This window comes from Grammomys surdaster, unplaced genomic scaffold, assembly GCF_004785775.1.
Source record: "Grammomys surdaster isolate TR1022 unplaced genomic scaffold, NIH_TR_1.0 150, whole genome shotgun sequence".
NCBI lineage: Eukaryota > Metazoa > Chordata > Mammalia > Rodentia > Muridae > Grammomys > Grammomys surdaster.
Genome location: NW_021604608.1, coordinates 16,861,256 through 16,886,660, shown reverse-complemented (window position 1 = coordinate 16,886,660; position 25,405 = coordinate 16,861,256). Strand labels below are relative to the sequence as shown.

Here is a 25,405-nt window from a genome sequence, read left to right as displayed (position 1 = left end):
GAGAGAGAGAGAGAGAGAGAGAGAGAGAGAGAGAGAGAGAGAGAGAGTCCATTTTAGACACAGGCTGTAGTTGTCAATGGAGCCAGAGTCAGGGAACCTGAATGTGAGAAGTTATGGGGTGTTAGGATGTGGTTTGTGTTATAAGCATAATGCTTCATAATGCTTCATTGAGAATCTGCTATATTCAGGGAGGGAGCCAAGGCAGAATTAGGGATACTGGTTCAAGGACCTATTAGAGAGTTCTCAGGTAAGTAAAATAGTGGCTTGGGTGGTGGCAGCAGGAAAACTGAAGAGATGTAGTTGGATTGAGATTAGAGCTCAGTAAGATGGTAAAACTGCTTCTTAAGTGACACATAGGTCATGCTTGTGTCATATGAGTGTAAGAGGTATTCCCCTTCTGTTTGCTTCCTCATTTAAGCACAGCAGAATAGTATGGTTTTGTGCACAGTCATGTTTACAATGCACATCATTTGTACCATGTTTCAACACATGCTGTATGATGTTTGTGAACAACACATTGGTGTTTATTGGGAAAGTTTGGAAGGTGATCTGCCGATGACAGAATGTCTTATGGGATGATAGTAAAATAATAATGGGCAACCCAGACTTGATGTTCTTTGTATGTTAGTTGGTGTTCTGAATACTTCAAATATATTAACTCATTCACTTCTCGGAACAGCCCAATGGGAGCTGGTATAGGGATGAGTTATACTAATTTTCTGTTGAGGAAGCTGAAGAGGCACTAACTGCTTTCCCAGGTGCATACAGCCTGTGAGTGGTGACTTTTATTTGATCCAGGTCCCTTTGGTTCAGACTCTGGTTTTTCACTGCATCAGCCCATGGAATGGGCAAGATCTAACTAAGATTATGTTCTGAATGTGTTCATCCTCTCAGATGATGTCAGATCAGAACCCCCTAATGTAACACTCTCTGAAGGGGATTAAATCACAGCTTCTGGGGAGCATTCGTGGATGAGATTAGTGAGGTTATCAGATAGAAAGAGCAAGCTTGTCATCCGGTCCCCTCTTCTGCAAGGTGTGAAAGCATAAGTGGGTGGAGCCTGGGCCTCACCAGACCACCAGGTACCTTCCTCTTGGATTTATTGTGCTCTAGAACTATGAGTGGTGTATCACTATTGTTTATAAATTATTCAGTTTAAGCTATTTGTCATAACATCATAACTGTCATGAAACAGCTCTCTTTGTCCTTCAGATCTGACACAAATATGATTTTCTTCCTTCTTTTTCTTTTTAACACAAGACCAAATAAATATTTATTTCCGCCTCCAGTTATTCTGTAGAGTATTAAAAGATCAGTCTCCAATCAGAGACTGAAATATTCTTCACATACATCTGTACCTAGCATCTCAACATTAGAAGGGGTACGGAACCCCATTCTAAGAGTGGAGAGGGGTTAGTAAAGATGGTAGAGATGGTTTTAAAGCCAGAATAAAAAAGTAGTGTGTGTGTGTGCATATGTGTGTGTGTGTGTGTGTGTGTGTGTATGAGAGAGAGAGAGAGAGAGAGAGAGAGAGAGAGAGAGAGAGAGAGAGAGATTGTGTGTGTGTTTTGTTTTTATACCTAGTTATTCCCTGTATTTGTTATATGCATATATTCTTCTGGGTGGCTGAATCAAGGACAGGCAGGCCAAACAGTACATTCAAAACTCCCTCTGCTGCAACAGAACATAGTGAGTAGGCCTAAACAGCCTGCTTCTATCTTGTGACATGGAATAAGTTCTTCTCCCATGGACCCTAAACTCTCCTCTAAGCTTAAACTCTGTTTCTGCTCTTTCTCTAAGAACAGAAAGGAATCAACAGTAGGAACTTCTAAGTAGTGAGTGTACATCTCGTGATGGAGTTGAATGTATAGTATGGGTGAATGCTAGGCAGAGTTTGAGTGGAATGGCTTCTGCCTTCTGATCTATTACCAATGCTCGAGTACCTCTGAGTGTTTGCCTTTCACAGAAAATAAAACTGAATCACCGTGTTGGTACCATACTTGAGTTCTTGCTTCTAGGAAGTGAAGGAGGCAAGGCTTGATCATAGTTTGACCCTGTTTTTGTGTGCAGCATGTTGAGACTGTTAGGATTTTTCCATTCAAGGGAAAAGAATGATAAGGTAAAACTTGAGGGGTGGCTCCAGAGCAGGCTTGAGGACTGTAGAGGATTTGAAACTCTCTTTACCACATTCAGTGTGCACCTCAAGTATGTATGGTGGGTGTTGAGAGGCATTTCTGGTCCTGCTATGCATAATAAGTTGCTGGAGAATCACTGAGTCAGACCATGCCTTCCAGTCACCCCATGAGAAGCACAGAGGGCTGCTTTTATCTCATACTGAAGAGTGTCCCCCATCTCGTTGTATTTCTCATTGCTTTCTTTGGATCAAAAGTCTCCTAGGATAAGACTTGACCTGACCTATGAACAGCATTGGTTGCTCAGCCCTTGAAGTAAGACTGTTTAAAAGTCAGGTGATTGCAAGACAGGTCTAGTAGTAAAGTGCAAAGAACTGCAATGTCTATGGGTGGAGAACCTCTTCCATGTCTCCAAAGTTATCCAGCTTTGTATCCATATTTAGCATGTTGAATAATAGCAGAGAGATAGTTTTAGGTAGAACACTGATGTATCTGTCCTCGGCTAAGGCACCCAGGAAATAAAGTATATACTGTGAAAGGAAAGACTTTGTGTATGAAAACACAGACACACTCAAAACAAGCAAATCTAGCAATATCCGTCTTCCAGTTACTTCTATTCTTGATAATCCAGTTCTACCACTCACATTCCAAGAGCTAGTTATAGATACATATGGAGAAAAGGGCATGCTGTTCTATTTTAGGGGCCCAACTGTTACCTACATAGAAGAGGTAATACCTGCCTCCTCAGAACTATACATGGTGCGCAGACAAGAAGAGATGACATATGCTAAAGGAACAAAAATAACTAGCTTCCTGCCTCAGGAAGAACAGTTAACAATGAGCTGAAGTGAGGGAGGGATGCTGGTAGACAGAGAGTTGGAATATAATAGAGTTCTTAACAGAATTGACTTCCTACAAGGAGATAGTCACAAGGTATGATGTTTGGCGTATGCTTACTGTTTACATCAGTATAATCTGCTATTGTTGTTGTGGTTTTATTTTTCTTGAAACAGAGGCTAGCCTGTGGCATGGTACTATAAGAAACTTCAGCTTGACAATTGTGAGACTCTGATTATTGTAATCGCTGATTGTATGGAATAAGGGAAAGAAGAATTATTCAGGAGAAGTTGCAGTTTCTTAAAGAATGGGTGTGGTCCTGGGCATAGGCAGGAAGAGCAGAGGTGTACGTCAGTGAGTTGACATAATGAAATACCAGTTGGTATAACAAAATACCACAGACCGTGTGGCTTAAACAACAGAAATGTGTTTCTCATAGAGGTTGTGTCAAGTTGCTGGCTGGCAGATTCTGATTCCATCCTTGTGAGCACTCTCTTCTTGCCATGTACTCAGGTGAAGTGGGGTTGTTTTGACCTGGCAGGGGAATAGCAAGCTCCGTGATATCTCTTACAAGCATCTAATCCTATTGGATCAGAATGGCATCATTTAAGGAATTAGTTTCCAGAAATCACTATCTCCAAATATAGTTCCACTGAAGGTCAGGGCTTTAGCACAGGAATTTGGGAGTAGAGGCATAGCTTAGTCTGTAGCAAAAAGAATAAAGTCAGTAGTTTGTCTGTTCCCTGTGTGCACTTGGTGACACAACAGTGGACTTGGGGAATCCTTCCGGATCTCAGATTTGAGTGATGGAGGTGGAGTGGGTGGGTGATGGAAACCACTCATAGAAAAATATGAAATTTTCTTGAAATATTTCTATGTTAGGCTAAAAAATTTGTTGTTGTTGTTGTTGGTTTGTTTTTGTGCTAATAGTTTTTCTGTGAGAGCTGGTAAATGTGACTGTGACATTTGGAATTTATTTTATCCCCCCAAAACAGTCCTTCTGATCCATTGTGCTTATAATTCATAATGAGATAGATTCTATACTCACTTACTGTATACATCGTAGCAGTTAATTCCACCTACTGTCCTGAAAATTATACACACACACACACACACACACAATCAATTACAAAGTAAAGTGGTTTGTATTTGGTAGTGTGGCTTAAGGCCCTCTCCCACTTCTTCCCCTACACATGCATTTCCTGCTTTGTTTTCTTGCGTTTTAACTTTGCTGCTTCTGTAGTAAGTCCTAAACAAAGATGGACAGCCTCCTCTAAGGCTATACCTGTTAGACAGTATTTGTTGATTTTTTTTAAAACATGTAAGTCGATACCTTATGCTACGTCTATGCAGTGTCCTTTGGAGGGCAATAGCAGATGTAATTTCCAGAGAGATACCGCAGAAAGGAAATCGGTTAGGGAACTTTCCTTTGCTTGTTTTATGTTATGTTATAACTTTCCTATGGTTATTCTTTTCCTTAAAGCATAAGATATAGAACTCTGCACAGGCTGCACTTACTCATATATCCTGCACTGAGATAAGTTAGCTTTTTGAAAAGCCTGTGATGCTAGGACTTGTGGCATATACCTATAATGATGAGCCATTCAAGGATGAGTTTGGAGGTTCACACGTTTGGGCTATGGAAGTAGTTCAAAGCCAGCTTAGTCAACCTAGTGAAATCACCTCAAGCTTTAGTAAAGGGTGGGAAACTCCAGTATAGAGCACTCATATAGCATAAATGGGGTCCTAGGCTCCATCTTTACTTCTGAAAAATACAAAAAAGAAAATACAAGGATAAAAAAGAAAGCAAAAGGCTTTGAGGGGAAATGGAACCTGCTATTAGACTCTGCTGGGAACACATTGAAGGAGAACATGGACCTTTACATTTTACACTTCACCCTCTTCTTACTGGTTTTCCTATACTTAGAAATCACCTGATTATTATTCAGCGGGTGTTACCATGCCCATTAATATTGACTGCTAACACATAATGTTACCTGCTGTTTTGAAACGTAAGGAGCAGTGGAGTCTGCCTGTCTCTTAAGGGTCAGAAACAGCTGTGAAAGTTGTTCCTGTAAAGCAGCTATTAAGAAAAAATACTAGCCAGGAGAATAATCTTTCAGTGTCTTTGGGGGCTCTTGTTTAATATACCCACTTTATGAATATTTAATATTAATTTTAAAGTCTTGTATCTGACTGGATGCTTACTATTTGACTAGAATGTACTCCTTGGGAAGTTGCCTAGTAACACCTGGAGTTTTAATTATTATTTTCAGATATCATATTGCCCTTTATGGAGAATATTAATCAGGTCTTTATCTTGCTCAGCTATGCTATTCTATTTTTTGAAAATTTTTAATTTTTGGTGAATATTACAGAATTTCCACAAAGGCTTTGAGAACCAGTTTTCATCATTTTCCCTTGCTTTTATAAGCTAATGAAATAAATTATTTTTTTCACATATATACATACGTGAGTGTCAGTTTAATTGTGTTATTATGACAGGACTTCTGCTCTTCAACTTTGTGTTAAGCCTGGGAATCTACTTTCTAGGCCAGGAGCAGTCTAGTCTCAGCAGGTGGCAATTGTCTTGTTTCTGTTTTGTTTTCCAAGAGTAAGTTTAACATAAACCCAGGCTTTGCTAATTGATGCCTGAGCTGTGGATGATGGGAATGAGACTTGGGCATAAAGTGATTACCCAAGCCAATATATACATACATATATATATATATATATATATATATATATAATTATATTTCCTTATAATGAAAATATCCTAATTATATTTTCCAGGTTTGAGCACATGAACAGAAAATAACATTCTAAAGACTTTTGTCAGAAGTGATAGGGGAAAAAAAACGTAAGAAGTTCATCCTTGTGTGTGTGTCTCATTGTGCAGCTTTTACTACTCAGATAGTAATGAAGCCACCATTATGTCCTCAGTCAGTGAAGTAAATGTGGACATCAGAGATTTCCTGATGAGCATCAACTTGGAGCAGTACCTCTTACATTTCCGCGAATTTGGTTTTTATACTGTGAAGGACTGCATGTCAATAAATGACAGCGTGCTACATCAAATTGGAATATCACCTACAGGACACCGTAGGAGGATACTTAAACAGTTACAAATGATCTTTTCAAAAATGCAAGACTTCCCAATATATGCAAACGTGCATAAGGCAAAGAATGGCAGCACTCCAAACGAGCAACACAGTGTTCTGTCTTCCAGCAGCAACACCTGCATAGAATCTTCTGATTCTGTTACTGTCCATAGACCTGGCCCCACACCATCAGAGATGGTTACAACCAGTACCCTTAGTGAAGGAAACTGTCCGTCTCCTACATCACATGATAAGCTATCTCTTTCTTCCCATGACCTGCCCTGTCCAAAAGAAGAGCTACACCAGAATGTGGATTCTTCACAAGATTCTTTATCTGGTCGTGTAAATGTTAAAATAGATTCTTTGATTACCAAGAAGGCTGCGGAATATACAGCTGGAGAAGAACAAACAGAAAAAGTCAATTTGGCATCAGAAGATTCCAGCAAGGCACTTAGCACAAATACTGAATGTCTTCCCACTGTGGACTATCCAGCATCAGAAACACATTCTAGAAATGGGACTAATGGTGTGTTAGAAAGCTTCCCGCCATCCCCATTCTTTCAGTTTCAAGGGGAGATGGTTGTGAATGAACTGTATGTTCCGTCCTCACCTGTCCACAGCCCCATGAGAAGCCGGAGCAAGTTGGTTTCCAGACCTTCTCGATCATTTCTACTGAGACATCGCCCTGTACCAGAGATCCCAGTGACGACAAAATCAATTTCAGGGAGGTAAGCATTGGGACAGAAACTTTTGACTAATATACCAGCCTTTGCATTATTCTTCTTCCAGACACTTTACCTGTGTGTTCTTTGTACTGCATGTGACTCCCCAGACCCTGTTTCCAGATGATACATAGTTACCTTACCAGGGGACTATAGCCTTCCCTGTTTCATTGGAAAACGTGCCTTTCCTTCGCTCCTCCTGGATGTTCCTTCCTTTATCCTCCCTCCTCATCTGGTATTATGTTCCATTAGACTAGATCACAGGTTTGAATTGCTGACTCTTTCCCCTTCATTACTTACTCTTTGGCAGGGAATGTACTTTTAATGCCAGTTTCTCATTGCTCGGTACAGTGCTTGACACCAATTAATAATTCAACACAAATCTGTTGAACTTGGAAGTAGTTGCACTGGGCAGGAGGATATAGGAAAGGAAGAGCTTTGCAGTCTAGTGAAGAAGGCAAATGTAGAAAGTAAAACATAGCAAGTAAAAAGATTGTGGAAGTCCAGTATGGAGCCATGTACATGAAATCCAGAACTGCAGACCGCAGTGAGAGTGACCTTACTAAATACAGTTGGGTTTCAGGTATTCTCAAGTAACCAGATGATTTCAAAGAAGCTGACTTAAAGCAGTGAGAATCTTCCATCATTTATCAGTTATACCTAAAATAGTTTGGGTTTTCTCCAGGGATGGGTCGGGTATGACCTACCCATCTTTCCACTGATTGCTACACTTGGTTCTGCTGGGAAGTGAGGTGTGGTTCAGGCTTGATGGCTCACACTGTGGAGCCACAGAGCTTTTCAGGCTTTCTGCTCACACTTCAGGCTGATACCTCCTGCAAAGGTGTCTTTCCAGCCCAAATCTGTAGCTGCTACTGAGTCTCTTTTGCCTTGTGGGACCCTTGGCAATTGAAATTGTATTTGCAAGAGAAGAGATAACAGTACATCTCTGCAAAGTGTAGCAATTTATGACCTGGTTGAATTTAAGTATTTCTAATGTATTAGAACATAAAGTCTTTGAGGGGAGAGACCATAATTAATTTCTCTTTGCCATGATGGGCCTGACACCAATAGCAAAGTCTGGTGTTTGCTAGGAATAAGCAGTAAAAATATCATCTATAAAATATACAGGCCTCAGCTTGCTCCATAACTTTTAGTCTGTCTATTTTTCACTGAGACCCTGGAAATAGGGGTGATTCTCTCCGTGTTACTCTTTGAGATTCAATCTTTGGTTCATTTTCTCAGGCTCTCAGGGTCAGGGGACTGAGATCTGATTCCAGAGAGGTGTCAATGCCATCAGACAGGTGAAACCTGCTGTTTACCAAGAAGCAGTGGTAACAACATCTTTAAGTGCTGAACCTCTAGCTTGCCTTACAAAGTCCAGAACCTACTGACTTTTTCCTCTTCTTTTTTTTTTTCAGTATTTATTTTTAGAAAGACTAGGCAATGTACATAGTTTAAAAATCACCATTAACCAAGTCCTGAGGATCACAGCTGCTGTAGGAGAGAGAGGATTGCAAACTGCGTGTCCTTCCTTACATACAATTATTGCAATATGTTGACAAAAATTTAGCATAAGAAATGTATTGTGAGATGATAAAAGATGTTATGAAAATGGCAGAAATTGTAAAAAAAAAAGTATGATATTATTACAATAGTCAGTAATTGCAATAGAGAGCGTTTTGAAGTCCTGGTTGCACTGCTGAGTCTATTTGTGATCATGGTTGGGGCCCTGGTTGCTAACATAAATAGAATGTAACTGTAGAGCTATCCTCTCCGTAATTTTCAATGTAAAGACTATAATTACATCATTTCTTCCATCTCTTTCTTCCTCCCCATACATTCTTTACACCCTTCCTTCTTTTCTTTCAAACTCATGGCGTCTTTTTAATGAATTGCTGCTACATGCATATATGTATCTGTATTCCTAAACACAACCCTTTAACTCTGTATAATGTAATTTGTAAATATTTTTTTTTCAGGGCTGACGGTTGGAATTAGTTAGCAAATTGGTCTGCTCTTCCCTGGGGAAGTCTGTTTCTCCCACTCTCAGCATTCCTTGGTTACCTGTATAGTTCTTTCTGTAGAGCTCAGGGCTGTGGAGCTCCCTCCTCCTCCAGTCTGTTTTGCCATGTCTGTTGCTGCTGTCTTTGTTCAGATCATGTCAAGGCAGTCATGTTAGTGAGACTTTATGGGTATAGCTTCTGAAATTACTAGGAGACAGTCTCATAGCAAGCTCTGCGATCCTCTAGATCTTTTTAAAAATTTTTTCTTCATTAATTTATTTATTCATTCACTTTATATCCAGATGGAAGTCCCCCTCCCTCCTCTCCTATCTGTCGCCCCTCACACTGCCTATCTCCCATTCCCCCCTCCTCTTCTCCTCAAAGAAGGGGATGTGCCCAACTTGCCCTGGTTCATCAAGTCTCATCAGTACTAAGCACATCTGTTCCCACTAAGGCCAGACAGAGCAGCCCAGCTAGGGGAAAGGGATCCAAAGATAGGTTTTCTGCCCGCTTTTCCTGCAATGAAAAGCCTTAGGTGAGGAATTTGTTTTTAATTGGTTGTAGGGTTTTTTTTTTTTTTTGATAGTCTCTGTTGCATTGAAAAGTTTCTTTGAAGAGGACTACACATATCTGGTTATAAGCACAAATAGAGTAATATTCAGGGATTATGCTAGTTTAGAAAAGTAGTGTTAGTAGCATTCTCTTCCAAATCTATGATTTCACTAGCTCTGGGTAGTTACCATGTTTCTAGTACCAGATCTGACTTCCCTCTTGTTGAATCGGTCTTAAGTCTAATTAGAGAGCTCTTGATATGCACCAAGATATACACACCACTACTGTACCCTTAGGGTTATCATGCCATGCTGGTATAGTGGAACTCAGTTTCTTAATATTGATTTTAAAAAGTTTTCTTAATATATAAGAATTTGACTCAAGATTATAGATCACAGATTATATAACCTTCTAGCTTTAAAAACTTGCTAAATTTGAGCAATTAAGTAAAAGCGCACATTCTTCCTATGTGAGAGGAACTTTCTGTATGTGAGAGGTGTCTACTGTGAATGCATATGACAACTGAATCCCTTGGTAAGTCTGGGAGAAACTCTGAGAAAAGAAACAGTAGGTTTAGATCAGATGGCTTGTGCTATTTTTGCAAGTTTTAAAGATGTTGATGCTTATATGTAGCTGCCCAGGGCCTGTGGTCCTACACTGTCATCTTCTGAGAGTCCCAACAGGATTGTACAACTGGATGGATGTTGGAGTTAGAGCAGAAAGCATCACATAAAAGGACTAGCATTACTGAAGGTACCATCATAGAGAAGAAAATCAGAAGGGACAGTAAGAACACCCGCACGCATCAAATGGGGCAAAGTGTAACCAACCATGAAAAAAATCCTAATTCCATATACAGTGTAAACAAAAGTTAAGGGTTCTTTTCTTATGAAGTATGTACAATTTACTCTGGGTCTAGTGACATCTCCATGTCTGACCTTGATGATAAGGGTGCTATCCCTTTTACTGGGAAACTTCATCTTCTGCTTTTAAGAAATAATGCCAAGGTTAGAACAGTGTCCTCCCACCTGCTGTTAAACACTCGAATGAAGTGCCTTTAATTTAAAACATTCTACATACCAGATTGGTTTAGTTTTGACTGCTTTGGATAGAAAGCATCTCTGTATCACGTGAAAGCCTGTTGTTGTTAAAACTAAGAACTTTTTAAAATTTAGAAGTAACATAATATGGAAGCTTATGAATTATAAAGTAATTCCTGTGTAGTGTTCATAGTGTGATTTTTAGACTTGTTCATTGAAATCCTTCTTTTCTTCTATTTCGGAGTAAAGAGAAATATACATCTGTATTAGAATGGGGGAAGCTGAGGCTGTAGCTCAGGTGATGGTGTTTACCCAGCGTGCAAGAAGCCCTGGATTAGGTGACTTCAGCACTCAATAAACCAGGTGTAGTCGTGCATGCCTGTTACCTGAGCTTTCAGGAGGTACTCAGGTCACAAAAGGAACAACCAAATGAATTTATTTCCCAAAGGTCACTGTCTGTTTTTCTTTGTGGTCCTCTTCATTACAGATAGCACATACACAGTTTCACAGTGCTTCAGAATGACCCTTCAAACACAGCTGTGGATTACAGAAGGGGAGTTTCTCTTTGATCACATAATAGTATCTATCAAAGATATTGCATGTACCCTTTTGGTGCCTGATAACAAGTATGTTTCGTCTCCTTCCTCTGTCCTCTTTCCTAACTTATCAGGCACAGTTGATATTCTAGTTCCATGTTTCTCTTCTTGCTTTGACTTGTTTCTGAATTCTTCACACCTGTCCTTTTCTTTGGAGGGCAGGTCTAGTGTGGTGAGAGGACAGTGATGCCACACTAGTTCTGTTTTTTTCTGTCTCTGCTTTGACTTGGTGCTACTCTTTTTGGAGCCCAGAGTAGAAATTCTGATAAACCTCTTCCTTTTTCCCCTTTGGAATTCTGAGAGTGTCCCATGACTCCATGCAGGTTAATCCTGAGAGAGAAAGAACATACGTCTTAGATCCACTAAAATAAATATGTTCTTTTTCCTCTCCTACGGTTTAATGGTTTTTACACATAGTTCATGCAATTATTTGGTACTTAGTACAGCTTGCAGACCCACTCTTTTGGATAAAATATGCTTTGAGCACTTAAGAAGAGGAAAATGAGGATTTGGGAGTCATGGGAAGGGAGCAGTGTCTGGCTATGTAGTGGTGGAGATCTGTTTGCCCCAGAGCAGATAAAATACGTACTTCCATCTCCACCTCATTTTAAATTTTTTAAAAAAACCTTGGGTCTGGCATGGTGGTTCATGTCTATATTTCCAGCCCTCTGGTGGCAGAGGTAGGAGGATTGCCAGTTTCAAGCCAGCCTGGGCTACGGAGTGAGATTCTATCCTAGATGAGGAAAACAACTCAAACTTCTTCCCAGTGTGGAAGAATAGTTTGTATAAGCTAATAGGAAAATGAACAGAAAGTATAAAGGGCAGTAATAGTCAGTTACTGAATTAAATAATTATATCAGCTCATTTATATTTGAAGCAAAGTTAGAGTTTATTGGAAAAATGTTTTAATAAAGATTTACATATGATTTGGGAAAGTGAGAGTCCTGTGGGAAGAGGGGATAGGTGTTCTCTCTCTCTCTCTCTCTCTCTCTCTCTCTCTCTCTCTCTCTCTCTCTCTCTCTCTCCCTCTCTCTCTCTCTCTCTCTCTCTCTCTCTCTCTCTCTCTCTCTCTCTCTCCTATACTTATACATATACCTAAAGGTAAGTATGCAGACATTTCAAGAGAAATAACCTAGCCACCCCATCAAGGGGTGGTGGGTGCTAGGGTAGCTTTCTTTATGCAGTTTAGACTGATTGTGTGTGTGTGTGTGTGTGTGTGTGTGTGTTGTTTAATTGGTGCTAAGGGTTGAGCATAGCAGGGACTAGTACATGCTAGATAAACGCTCTAACACAGAATTATCATTTATTTTAAACTTTTTATATTGAGACACATGTTTACCATTTGCCCAACCTGGCTTTGAGTTTACTCTATAGCCCAGGAGTCCTTGAATTTAGTGTCCTCCTGCCTTAGCCTCCTGAGGAGCTGATAGAACAAGCCTCTGCCACACTAGCAGATGTGGTTGATAAGCTAACTGTAATGGATGGGGGGGGGTGAGTATTGGTAAGGTGAGGAGGAGAGGAGGAATTGGGGAGTTCCAGGAATGGGTTCAGACTTGCCCGGAATAGAGTTACTGCCATACAAGTCTGTTATTGTGTTAGCCTTTAGCCCCATTTGGTGTGTGCTCCACCCCTGCCCCACCCCATGCCTATCTAGATCTAGGGTACTTCATTTTCCTACTCAGAGATTTTCATATTAGGGAAATAGAAAAGAGAAAGAGTTCCGCTTTCCTTAAGTACTCCTGCTGACCCTGTACTCTTGACCCTGTTGTGCATAGAAAAGAAGTCTGCCTGATCTGGAGGTATCAGAGGGGCTACCAGTGGCCCTGAGACTGGGGTGGGCTTTAGATATCACAGTAGTATCTTTCTAGCATGGAACTGTTGAAACCACACATGTAGTCTTGAAACCACATATTTAAGTCTGGAAACCGCACATTTTAGGAGGTTAAAGTTCACATTTACTGTAAAACAGAACAATGCTATGAAGTCCTAAAGTCAGCTTTTGTTCTTACATGCTTTCTTTACAACAACACATTCTTGCAAAATTATTTTCCTTTGTTTTAAATGTAAAGACAAAAGAGGATAACTTGTAGGAACTGGTTCTCTCCTTCCACCATGTGGGTATTGCAGATCAAACTCTGGTCCTAAGGCTTGGCAGTAAGTGCTTTTACCCACTAAGCTATCTGGTTTCCTTTCTTGTTAGCCCTAAGAATACATTAAGATGAAACCTCTGAAATTTTCTGAGTTGAACAAGTAACTAAAATTTAAATAATAAATTTATTGTTAGAGGGCACCTCAGTTAGGGTTTCCATTGCTGTGAAGAGAAAACACGACCAAGGCAACTCTTATAAAGGACAATGCTTCATTGGAGCTGGCTTCTAGGTTCACAGTTTCAGTCCATTATCATCAAGACAAGAGCATGATAGCTTCTAGGCAGAAATGGAGCTAGAGGAGCTGAGAATTCTACATCTTGATCTAACCCTAGCCAGGAGAAAACTATCTCTTCTACACTGGGTAGAGCTTTAAAGCCCACCCCCACAGTGACACACTTCTTCCAACAAGGCCACACCTCCAAATAGTACCACTCCCCATGGGTCAAGCATATTCAAACCACCCACAGAAGATAATAATGTGTATCCATATACAGGACTTTACAAAAGCTTAAAAGGTCATTCATGTATACTGTCTTGTAAAAACAAAGCATAAAAAATATATTAAATCATAGCTTATTCTAGTAGATTTAAAGTATTTTCATGATAATGTGATATACTTGGCTGCTACAATCCTGTAATGATGATTTATTCTTAGTCTTGGGCATTTCTAAGTTGCTCACAGGTAGAGACTCAACTGTGCATTAGGCATTTTACATTGCTGCTCTATGCTGTAGATAACCTATCCTTTGGTTTTGAGTGTAGCTTTATCTGTGTTAGGCAGATGTTATGAAACCTCAGTGCACTTTTAAACAGCTGCCTAAGGAATGTGGGTTTTTTTTTTTCTGGCTTCAAGTCTGTAACGGTCATTTGTTACCACTGTAATAACTGCAATTTAAAATGACATTCTTTGAAATGAAGATCTGTTACAGAGTACATGATTGATTATTTCTGGGGTTTGACTGCCTTGCCCAAATAGTATTTAAATGCAGTTTGTAAGGAAACTCTTTGATATTAGTCTGCGTATTAGTGCTTTTCTTGGCAGTTTTAATGATTAAGTATTTTGTGGAAAAGGGGACTGGAGAGATGGTTCAGTTGGTAAGAGCATTTGCTGTGCAAGCATGAGGACTTGAGCTCAAATCCCAAGAATCCATATATAAGCTAAGCAGGGATTCATAGGCCTATAACCCCAACTTAGATAGGTAGAACTGAAGAGTTTGTTGGTCATTTGGTTATCCATCCTAGCTGAAATGGGAACTTGCAGTATAGTGTGAGATCCTGTCAGTCAGTAAAGCAGATAGCATTATGGGAAGATACCTAATGTCCTTCTCTGTTCTCTACCTGTGCATCCTGGGTATGAACACCAGCACATTAATGTACATGCACCACATACACACAGACATGAACGTGTTCATAACCACACACACACACACACACACATCACACTATGAAAATCACTTCTATAGGTATATTGAATATTCACTTGATTAAGTTATTATTTTTCCCTTTTGTATCGAAGACTTTCAGTGTAGACAAAATTATTCATAATCTGTAAAATAACAAGCATTCCAAAGCTTTATAAAGTGGAACAAAACTTCATAACAGTGATAACAAAACACCATACAGGCAGAAAAAATATAACATCTTTTCATAGTAAAGTCAAACTTAGTTGAATAAGAAATTACCATGTCAGTTTGCTTGGCTCTTCCTGCCTTGTCTGAAGTTACTTACTTTAAAGTTTGTGTTCATTCTTCTCTGTATGACTTCTGGCTTTTGCCACAGATGCAGTAGGTTAGCCATAGAAGACAGCATCTGTTTGGGGAAAGGGTCTGCCTGTATAACACTCTCTGGCCTGGGACTCCCAGTACTCCTGTTGTATCTTCCTGAAGTCTGGACATTTCAGGCTACTACCACACCTGACTCTTGTAGACGGTTGAATATTGTATTCTTCTGTATCAAAATGAAGGCCTTAACATGTTGGGGTGTGTGTGTATTTGTGTATGTGAGTTTGTGTGTGTGTATAGTTGGTATGTATTTTATGAAATAACTGTTATATAATACTATATTAAAATATAATTTATTCCACTAGTACATTGTTGAAACATTGTCATTATTACAAATGAAGAACGTTCCTATTAAAAACTTTCCAAAACAAACACACAGCTTAGATTTACTGAAATGACAAACAATTCTTTTTCCTACTAAATATAGTGACACTTGACTCATTTTCCCCCCTGAGCTCTTACATAACTAAACACAGTGATGGATGGATGGACTCTTGAAATAAGTATCTTTTTAAATTGACTGTTTTTCATTACAGGAAATTAGTTGAGAGTGAGGATAGCCAGTCAGCAGAGGCCCTGGGCAGTAGGACCAAGAGAAGAGCTTATCACTGAGAGCTGGCATAACAGTCTCATAGCTGACTCTACACATGCAAAGTTCCTATTCTTATTGCACGTTATATATATATAATACTATGCAGAGAAGAGGTGAACATGTTAGGATTGGGCTTACTCCCAAGTGATGCCAAACTGTAATACAATTGTCTTTTAATTTTATGCATTTTATCAATTTCTCTCAATATGAGTAGATTGCTGGAGGAACCAAGACCAAGCAGAGCCAGGCTTGAGTCCAGGAGCTCTGATAAGATTGAGTCACCCCTTGGTGAGGGGAAATCCAATCAACACATAGAAATAAAACGGTGAAGGAGGATTCATTATTTATGCAGTCAGATGACCACTGGGGATAACTCCCACAGTGCCATCCCTCTGAACAAGGAAAGCAGAAGTTTTTCTGTGATCTCTTAGTTCCTAGCTTCTAGATGGAAAACAATTAGTTGGGACACACAAAGAATAAAGCCAACGTTTACTCAGCAAAGTAAGCAAGCACTCCACAGGGCTACTGAGGCTTTCACAGAGAAGGGCTAGGAGCCAAGAAGCTTCTGTGTTGGGGATCGTACAGATTTTTATGAACATTTTTGAAGTGGGTCGTGTATTGGTGGGATAAGCTGACCATTTTTTTCCCCTCTGAAATCATGGTAGACCTGATTTTCCTTGTATGGTGTTTCATCTTATAATCCCTAGAAAAGCCAATAAGGCGGTGAGGAGGGTGGTGTTGATGATACAGTACAGGCTGGTGCTGAGCGTGCAGATGCACATATGCACAGGGAAATGGCCTGGTGCTTTAGTGACTGATATATTGGGAGCAACCTGCTGTCAGCCTCAAGGACAACTAACCACAAAGGGCTGTTCCTGACCACCAGGAAAGGAGACAGCTGCCAGGAGAGGAGCTGCAGCTTTTTGAATTACCTCATATTTCACTCCTTTTTGAGATGGCTGACGGTCCAAGGTTGATCTTATGAGAGTTGATTAAGATGTTCTTGTGACCCAAGGTGGTTTTGGGTTTTGTTATTTTTAAATTTTTATGTTTAGTCTTTTTTTCTTTTTATAAATACACTTTCAGTTTTTAAAATGTTAGCTTACAAAGCAATGTGTTTCCTCATGATACCTTCAGCTATATCACACTTTGTTCTTAGCTCTTCATCTCCCTCCTGCCCCAGTGCATTCCCCCTTACTCCTTCTCCACCTCCACAGGCTGTCTTCATCTCCTTAGTTCTTTTTCAAAAGACTTAGGTCGTTTGTAAATGTGTGTGTGTGTGGGGGGGGGTCTTGGTATATGGGTATTAGTGCTGATGTCCTCAGAGACCAGAAGAGAATGCTGGATTTTGGGAGTTAGAGGTAAAGGTAGTTGTGAACTACCTGACTAGGTACTGAGTACTGGGAACTGAAGTCCGGATGCCTGGAAATGCAGTAAGTACTTTTACCAAGGGAGCCATCTCTCTAGTCCTCTCCTACTGTCATATCACATACAGGCTGTTATTCTATTTACCTTCTACGTATGCAAAACAACCTGCTGAGTCTACCTGCTTGTGTATCTTTTCTGGAATGACCAGCTGGCACAGGATAACCAACTGGTGTGTTCTTCTCGGCAGAAGACTTTCTCCTGCTCTCCTGTCTGTTTATCTTCTGTCGTTGTTTGTGCAGGGTTGAGGGCCTCTTGAGCATTCTTCCTTCCACATTAGCATGTTTATTGGTGTCCTTCATTAGATCACATTTGTACAGCCGTGGTCTTGAGTTTTCATGTGTGTAGGTTTTTTGGTTTGTTTGTTTTGTTTTGTTTTGTTTTGTTTTGTTTTGTTTTGAGATTTCTTGGAGCACAATCCCATAGAAGGCTTCCTGTACCTCTGGCTCTTTCAGCTGTTATATCTCCTCTTTCTATTTTCATAATTTATTTTTATTATTCACTTTACATCCCAATTGCAGCCCTCTCCTCCCTCTCCTCCCAGTTCTGTCCTTACAAATCTCTCAGACCCATGACCCCTCCCCTTCTCCTCAGAGAAGAGGAAGTCCCTTTGGGTGCCACCCCGCCTTGGACCCTTGAACATCTAATTCCAGCAGGACTAAGCACCTCCTCTCCACTGAGACCTAACTAGGCAGACCAGGTATGTAAAGGGATTCAGTGGCAGGCAACATAGTCAGAAACAGTACTAGCTCCAATTGTTAGAGGATTCACAAGGAGACCAAGCTGAACATCTGCTACAAATGTGTAGGGCACCGAGGTCTGGCGCAGCAAGGTCTTTGGTTGGTAGTTCAGTCTCTGTGAGCCCCCTGGGTCCAGGTTTGTTGTCTCTGTGGTCTTCCTGTGGTAGCCTTTGTATCTCCCCTTTAACAGTGATCTGTTTTAGAAAGAATATCTTGTGTATTGTATGGATGCATCACCTGTCAATTAAAAAGGGAGGAAATAAGAAGTGGGACAACTGTGAGGCACAAAGAATTGTGGGATAGAGCCTGGCATGGAAAAAACTGGCCAGGAAGATGTGAGAAGACAGACACATGGTATCTGAAAACAGGTTACTAGCCACATGGCAGAATGTTAGTTAAAATAAATGTGTTATCTTAAGTTATGAGCTAGTCAGAGAAAAGCCTAGCTATATGGCCAAGGTATTTGTAAACGTATTTTGAGTTTGAGTCTCATTTCTGGGAGCATGGGATTGAGAGGCAGAACCAGGTGTAACTTCTACAATCCCGGAGCCTTATGTGCAAGAGTTGCTTTATAGATTTATTATTTGGGACTGGATCGCACACTGTATTTTGATAAGTTGTGGTTGTTTGTAATGGTGTCTGTTGCAGAGAATAGTTTCCTTGGTTAGGGAAAAGAACTATACATTCCTGTGGGTATAAGGACCCATATTTAGAATGTAGTTATGGATTATGCTGGGTTAGTAGTATGAAGGTTGTAGATTGTCCTCCAAAATCCATGACCTCACTTGCCTGGGTAGTTACTTAAGATGGTAGCATGAGACATGATTCCTTTCTTGTTGAGTGGATCTTAAGTCCAATTAAAGAACTGATGGTTACTGCCAAGGTGTGTGTGCCACTCCTGAACCCTGGGAGTAATCATGCCGTGTTGCTCATTGTTGTGGTTCATAGGTGCCAGAGCTGGGTAGGACTATGGGTTGTCACCTTCCTTTGAATGTTCACATAGCTACAACTTGTAGTATCTTGAAAACTAGTCCTCAGATAGGAGGCTTTCAGGCTAGATCTAGCACAGGTCCTCCAGACCCTATATTGAAGTACATGGTGATTTTAGAATAGTGACTTACCCTCCACCTATGACAGACAACCAAGGGTACTAGGAGTCTCTTTGTCAAACATGACCAGTAACTTAAAAGAGGACTTCTTGTGTCTGCTGATGGTATTTTCATTAGTCTTTGGCTCTGGGGAACACACTGTCAGCAAAGATGTGAAGGTTTCATTTAAACTATATGTGTAAATTTATACACCAACTTATGCATTTCATAGATAATTTTAGATATTTTAGATAATTTTATGATTCTTTGACTTTTTCAGAATTCTCAAAGTTATTTTACCCTTCTCTATCCTTCTGTGTTTATCCCCCCTCCCCATATAGAGCCCTTTCACTTTTCTCATTTTACTCCCAGAACCCTTGTACCTTCTAGCCCCCTTCTCTAATGCTCCCCTGCCCCTCCTACTTCTATAATGGCTCTGTTTTGTGGAGCCATTATATCTGGATATTTGGATATTATTATCTGGATATTTGGAGCTAGGAACCTCAGAAGAGAGAAAACATGTCACGTTTGCTTTCTGGGTCTGTTACCATGCTCAGAATGATATTTTATAGTTCATTCCATTTACCTGCAAAATTCATGACTTTCCTTTTCTTTCCAGATGATGGTAAGAATTGCTGTATATTTTTAAAAAATAACTGGGCCATAGACTGTGGGACTACATGCCAATTTTCTATTTCACTCCTCAGGTGTATGTCTAATACCTCATTGTTGGCTTGCTGATTGGACTTGATTAGTGTAGTTTTGGACTACATATTAAAATGATAGAACATGTGTCTTCCAATCCCCTTGTTCTTTGAAAATTTATGTTGACCATTTTAGGTCATTTATACTTACATGTAAACTTTTCAGGTAATCTTAGTAACATCTATTTTTGAAGTCCATTGACATAGTTTTTTTTTCTTAGAATTTATCCATATATATTAATATAGGGAGAATTGAGATTTTAAAAATATTGACTCTTCCAATTTATGAATGTAGCATATCTATTTAAGAATCTTATTTTTTTCTCAGTAATCCTTGAGGCTTTACTGTCGAAGTTCTGTTCAGTTTTTTAAAAAATATGATTATTCATGTTTTTATGTAATGTTATAAGAAGAATTGAATTCTGTAAGTTAGTTTCCCAGTTGTTCATTGCTAGTATGTTGAACTATCAGAGTTATTAATATTTACTCTTTTTCCTGAGGTTTTGGTATACTGAATAGTTTGAGAAGAACATGTCCTAGCACCTGCCTATTATTCCCAGTTTTATAAGGTCTGAGGAGTAGCATCAGGACCACAAGTTCCAGACCTCCCTGGGATAAAGTATAAATTCAAGCTTGACCCAAACTATAATATAATATAAGGTAGTATAATATGATATAATATAGCCTGGCCTTGAAACTTTAGCAACTGAACTGTGAACACAAGAGCCAGATCTCTTCCTTCCTTCAGAGGAAACACTTAGTCCTTACTTCCAGCTTTTAGTGGACCTTTCTCATAAAAGCCCTTTCTAGGTTAAAGTGGCTTTCTGCTACGTGTTGACAATCTTTATTATATATGGATGTGTTTTGTTAATTAAGTATGTCATTACATTGTCAAAAATTTTTACGTTATTTTTCCCACTCTTAAGTAAGCATTAATTTCTTCGGCGTAAATTTTACTTGCTTATAATATGTTTTTCTTTAATGGCAGATGTGACTAATATTTTTTATGTCCTGACCAATGTTTATGTATGTTTTGATTAATTAGTTGTTATTGTATATTAGATTAGCAAAATAAGTTGACATCTATTTCTCACTATATGTTTTAGAATTGATATTACTTCTTTAATTGTTTGTTGGAATTTACTGTTGAGATATTTAGATATTTATGGGTGGGTGATTCATTACACAGTTAAATTTTTCTGTAGAGATGGAACTAGTAAATTTGATTTAATCTCTTTAGAGGCAATCATTTGAATACATGGATAATGTCTAGTTTACCAATGCTTTGAGCATAAGTCTTTTCATATTACTATATCTCTCTAATGTCAGGTGCTGTAGTGATGGCCTCTCTTTTCGCTCCTGATACTTTTCATTTTTTAATCTCCTACTTCTTATATATAATTTCACTGAAATTTATGCTGTATTGATCTTTTAAAAGCCACCTTTTTAAACAACAAGTTTTAGATTTTGTCAATATTTTATTTCACTGACTTCTGCTCTTTTGTCACTTCTTGACCTCTAGCTACCTGGGCAAATATTCATCAAAGAAAAATTAAGTGTGCCTTGAGCCTTTCTTTGAGACACACTAAACTCACATGTCGCATTAGATACTTTATAATTTTTCATACAGTATCTGTCAGCTGTTATCATATTATATTCTCATTGTACATATGCCATATCCAACACACAAACTGTAAGGCATCTGAAGAAGTATTTTCATATTGTGTTCTGGAAACATATTTTTGATAAAATGTGATAAAGTTAATGTCAAAATAGCTATATAAATACTCACATCTATTCAATCAGGTTTTTTTTTTCTGACACATGATAACAGTTTTCAAATCAAGTGCACATGAATGCCAAACAAATACTTTTTATAAATGTCGAGTGTTGCGTGGAGGGTTTTTAAATGACTTGTAATGTCTGATGAAATCTCTCCTTTGCATGCTAAATCCAAAAATGAGTTGGTAGAGTATGGCCTTTATTTATAATTCAAGTTAAATCTACATTTGGGTATTGACGTTTCTATTTAAATTCTAAGTCTTAGATGGATGTAGAGCTCCACTATATATCCCTTATTCAAGATAGTATAATGACCTAACTGTTCATTTTCCTTTAAGCTATTTCCGTGACAGAAGAAATATTACTACCTCAGCTGGAAAATCTTTGACACTGAAAAGTGAGTCTCTGCTTTAAAATCTCTGTAAATTAGTTTATCCTCATGTGATTACCTTAAAGTATTGTTAGAGTTGTGTTGTAGAGGCAGCTTGCCTGTGGAGTAGGGGATACTGGGGTTACTGTCTTAACTTTCATACAAAAGAAATGGGCACTGGGATTCTTAGAAGTCGCACATGCTTGCAGCAAAGATGTTTTAAATAAAAATGTCATTTGTCATTAGTCAAAGGTATTCAACTAAATTAAATATCTCATGGTAGTCTGACATACAGACTCTTGTGTATGAAAAAAACATTTTGTCTTGGTGAACAGTTTGATACTCTTGTTTTGGTAAATTGTTCATTGGTTAGAACTTTTTGTTTGGTATTTGAAAATGCTCCAGAATATTTTTCTTGACTGGTTACTCTACTTTTGGAAAAAGCTTCCCTAAAAGAAATTCAAATCCTGAGGATTCTTTCCTCTAGATAAATACAGTTCATGGATACAGGATGTTTTCTTGAAAACATTCCTCTGTAGGTGTGTTAGTAGCTGAGAGTAAATATATCATATGTGATCTAAGGTTTTAAGTGATACCTAGCTTTTATATTAAAGAACTCTTTGGAGTTGTTTAGTAAGTATTAGATATGAGAACTTTTCTTTTAAAATATTCTTGGTTTTCTAAACTATCATAATTTGCACCCTGACCAATTTCTGCTGTCCAGAGGCACTATTCTTGGTTATATTTCATGTGGGTCTTGGAGACTAGCAAGACCATATAAAACTGGTTCTGATTTCAGCATTGGCCAAGTGCTATGTATTAGGAAGACCATGGGCAGGGTTAGTTTAGGAGGTAAGAACTGAACATATGATTCTGGAGTGTGGTAGAATAATTGTTGAGCTTTGATGTTGCTATAAAATAACTAAACAATGCTTTTATTGTTATTATTTGCTCTATTCCACATTATTCATCTTTTCCATTCTCATTCTGTAATTCCTCCAAAAGATTCAAATGAGGATAACTCAACTTCCATCTTTCCTTATGGAGAGACATTTCTCTTCCAGAGACTAGAAAGTTCCAAGGTTAGTCTCATTCATTTTCTTTTGTGTTTCCATAAGCAGTTATTTCCATAACAGTTATTTGTTCTGTAGTTTATCCATGCATTTTCATTTCCTATAAGTTACTAACGTGGTGCTTTCCGATAGCCTTTCCAGACAGCAAGACTTTAGCTTCGTCAAGTTATGGGAACCCATATCTTTAGCTATGGTTCACGTAGAGACATTTTCACTTCAACCTAAAAAATATAGAGTAGTGCAATGAAGAACTTAACCACAGTTTTAGTTACCACCTTAAAATAGTCAAAAATTGATAAAGCATAAACCTCCCTAAGCTTTACTTGCCCTTATATTTTGAGTCTTCCTAAGTGTGGAAGTTTGTATTTGTAGATTTTGTTCAGGTTAATAACTCAAGCTTCATTTCTAGTAATTCCCCTATTTTACTATTTTATTTCTTAAAGTTGATAAAGGAGACATGGAATAAAAATACATAGTAGAAACAGCTGAGGATTTAATGCAATGGCAAAGTACTTGTCTGTTCTATAAAAGGCCTGGGGTCTGAGACACAGCCGCTTGCCATAAGATAACACAGAAACCTACAAGCAAACAAATCACACAGGGAGTTAAGTATGTGGCTTTCTTGTTAGTTAATATTGTTTATTCTTAGTTAATATAATGAATTGTCTTCAATTAAATACCAAGCACATCAGAAATTGTTTGTTTTGCTTTTAATTGTTTTGAACTAAAACATTATCTAACCAGTTAAATTTGTTTAATAAAACTAAACTCAAATATTATAGGTGTTTGCAAAGTACTGTTACACTATAAATAATTGCTTAAACCAACAAGCACATCAATAAATGTGTTTATTTTGAACAGAAGCGATCAATAAAGAACGAGTTTTGGCCCCATGAGGACACAGTTAAAGAGGAAGCAGGCACTACAAGAAACTCTATCCTAACCAAGTCCAGGTAGGCTGTGTGTGAGTGCTGATACTCTTCAGAGTAAAAGGCATAAACATGTAGACTTTTTGGTCATTGCATAATGCAGTTCTACAACAGTCATTTACCTGAGCAAGTTCAAGGCTTTCCTTTCCTTCCTGAATGTTTTCTGGACAATATTCGTTGTAGTCCCTGAACTGTCATGTGTAAATGAAGTAGCTACTTTTAGTCTAGAAGCTAAGTGGCTTGCTGTAGCAGCTTATTTTTGTCTCCTACTGACTCCATCCGTCCTTGTCCATCCATTCTTGCCCAAGGTGGTAAGCATGAAGTGGCTGTGTTCACTTTCTTCCTCCCTAGAAAATCAGTTCGATGTTTATTAAACTTAGTTTCTCTAGTTCTGGGTCAGCCTTGTACAGAACATCTTGAAAACAGAATAAGGTTAAAAAGATTTATACAGATTGAAATGGAATATCTTTGTCCCAGAGTATTTTAACTGCCATGCATTTGCTTAAAAACACACTTTAAATGCATATTTGACTCTTAAAGTTTCTGTAATCTAAGTACCACTAAATACATGTTATATACTTTGCAGATATGAGGAAATTTTGTTAGCGTGTATTACTTTATTCACCATTAGATTATTGGTCTTGAGATAGGCTATTTGTCAGTACAAAGGAAAAAGAGACAGTTTAAAACCAACTGAGCTTACAATTGTGAAAATGTTGTGTGTCCTTTGTGTTAGAAATTCACTATAGAAGAGGACACAAGTGCTCATGGTAACACATAAAATAAATACCTAAACCTACAGTTTATATTTCTCTCAGTTTTACTCGGACTTGCTGTTCTGGATTATTACTCGTATTCATTTTACTTTCTACTTTAATTTTCCAAATTAAACTTTCTTGTGATTTACTTGAGTTAAAAATAAATAAATAAATAATCCTCAGTGATAAGAATCTTTCATGAAAAGAAATGGGAATTGGTTAAGTCACATGATTCTTTAAGTTATAGATTTTTAGAGCATTGCATCCAGAAAGATGCATCTGACCTGTGTTCTGTCTCCTTGATAAATAAAAATTTCCCTGTAATGATAATCATTTCATAGAAATGAGTAAACGTATTTTATCAATTTTGAAATCTGTAGGAATATCCTTAGCTCTTATGAGTGAATTCCAGTACATATTAAACTTGAACTCAGCATTTAGATTCTGACACTCAGTAATCTTTGCTTGTTTGTTGACTAGCCATGTGGTGTGGTGTTTCTTCTCATTAGCATTTTAACATAGTACTGAGCTGTCTGCCTTGTTTAATACTGTTTTATGTTAGGGTGGAGCATGGAGTCCTTCAAATAGATTAGACAGGTAGGGAAGGAGGAAATAATGTCTTCAAGAGATGAGTCTGTGCTTCCCTATGTTCTCTGGAGACTAGTGATTTAGTAGGACATTTAATTGTACTCTTTTTGATGTTTAAATTTTGATGAAGAAATGGTTTTTAATTCATTGTTACTTGCACTTAACTTTCCCGAGGTCAGAATATGTTTAAATTATACAAAAGACTTTTTCTAATGTTCACATATGTCATAGGATAATAGAATATTTATGTTGATTTTTTTCCTGGAAAATGTATGTCTTGTGTATGTGTGTTTGTATGTGTGTGTGTATACACATCCTGAAGTTTCTAAAATGACTAGATTGGGTTATCAAACCTTTACCGAAAGAACTTTTTGGCCTTAACTTTCTGTGGTTTGGTTGGTTTATAAGTTTTAAAGATTCAACTGACAGCTTAAATTAACAC

At 38.3% G+C, this 25,405-nt stretch overlaps 1 protein-coding gene across 4 annotated transcripts in view; it reads left to right on the top strand.

The window, feature by feature from the left end:
- Arap2 (ArfGAP with RhoGAP domain, ankyrin repeat and PH domain 2) overlaps window positions 1–25,405 on the top strand; it is a 166,642-nt gene that overhangs the window by 9,034 nt on the left and 132,203 nt on the right. For 3 of the 4 annotated variants that reach the window (XM_028765223.1, XM_028765220.1, XM_028765221.1), the window contains exons 2-5: window positions 5,763–6,798; window positions 21,584–21,642; window positions 22,621–22,697; window positions 23,550–23,641. In XM_028765223.1, coding sequence (XP_028621056.1) covers window positions 5,903–6,798; window positions 21,584–21,642; window positions 22,621–22,697; window positions 23,550–23,641 — 1,124 coding nt within the window. In that variant the 5' untranslated portion in view covers window positions 5,763–5,902. Of the gene's footprint in view, window positions 1–5,762; window positions 6,799–21,583; window positions 21,643–22,620; window positions 22,698–23,549; window positions 23,642–25,405 lie in introns of those variants that run through there. The other variant, XM_028765222.1, reaches the window with a different exon arrangement.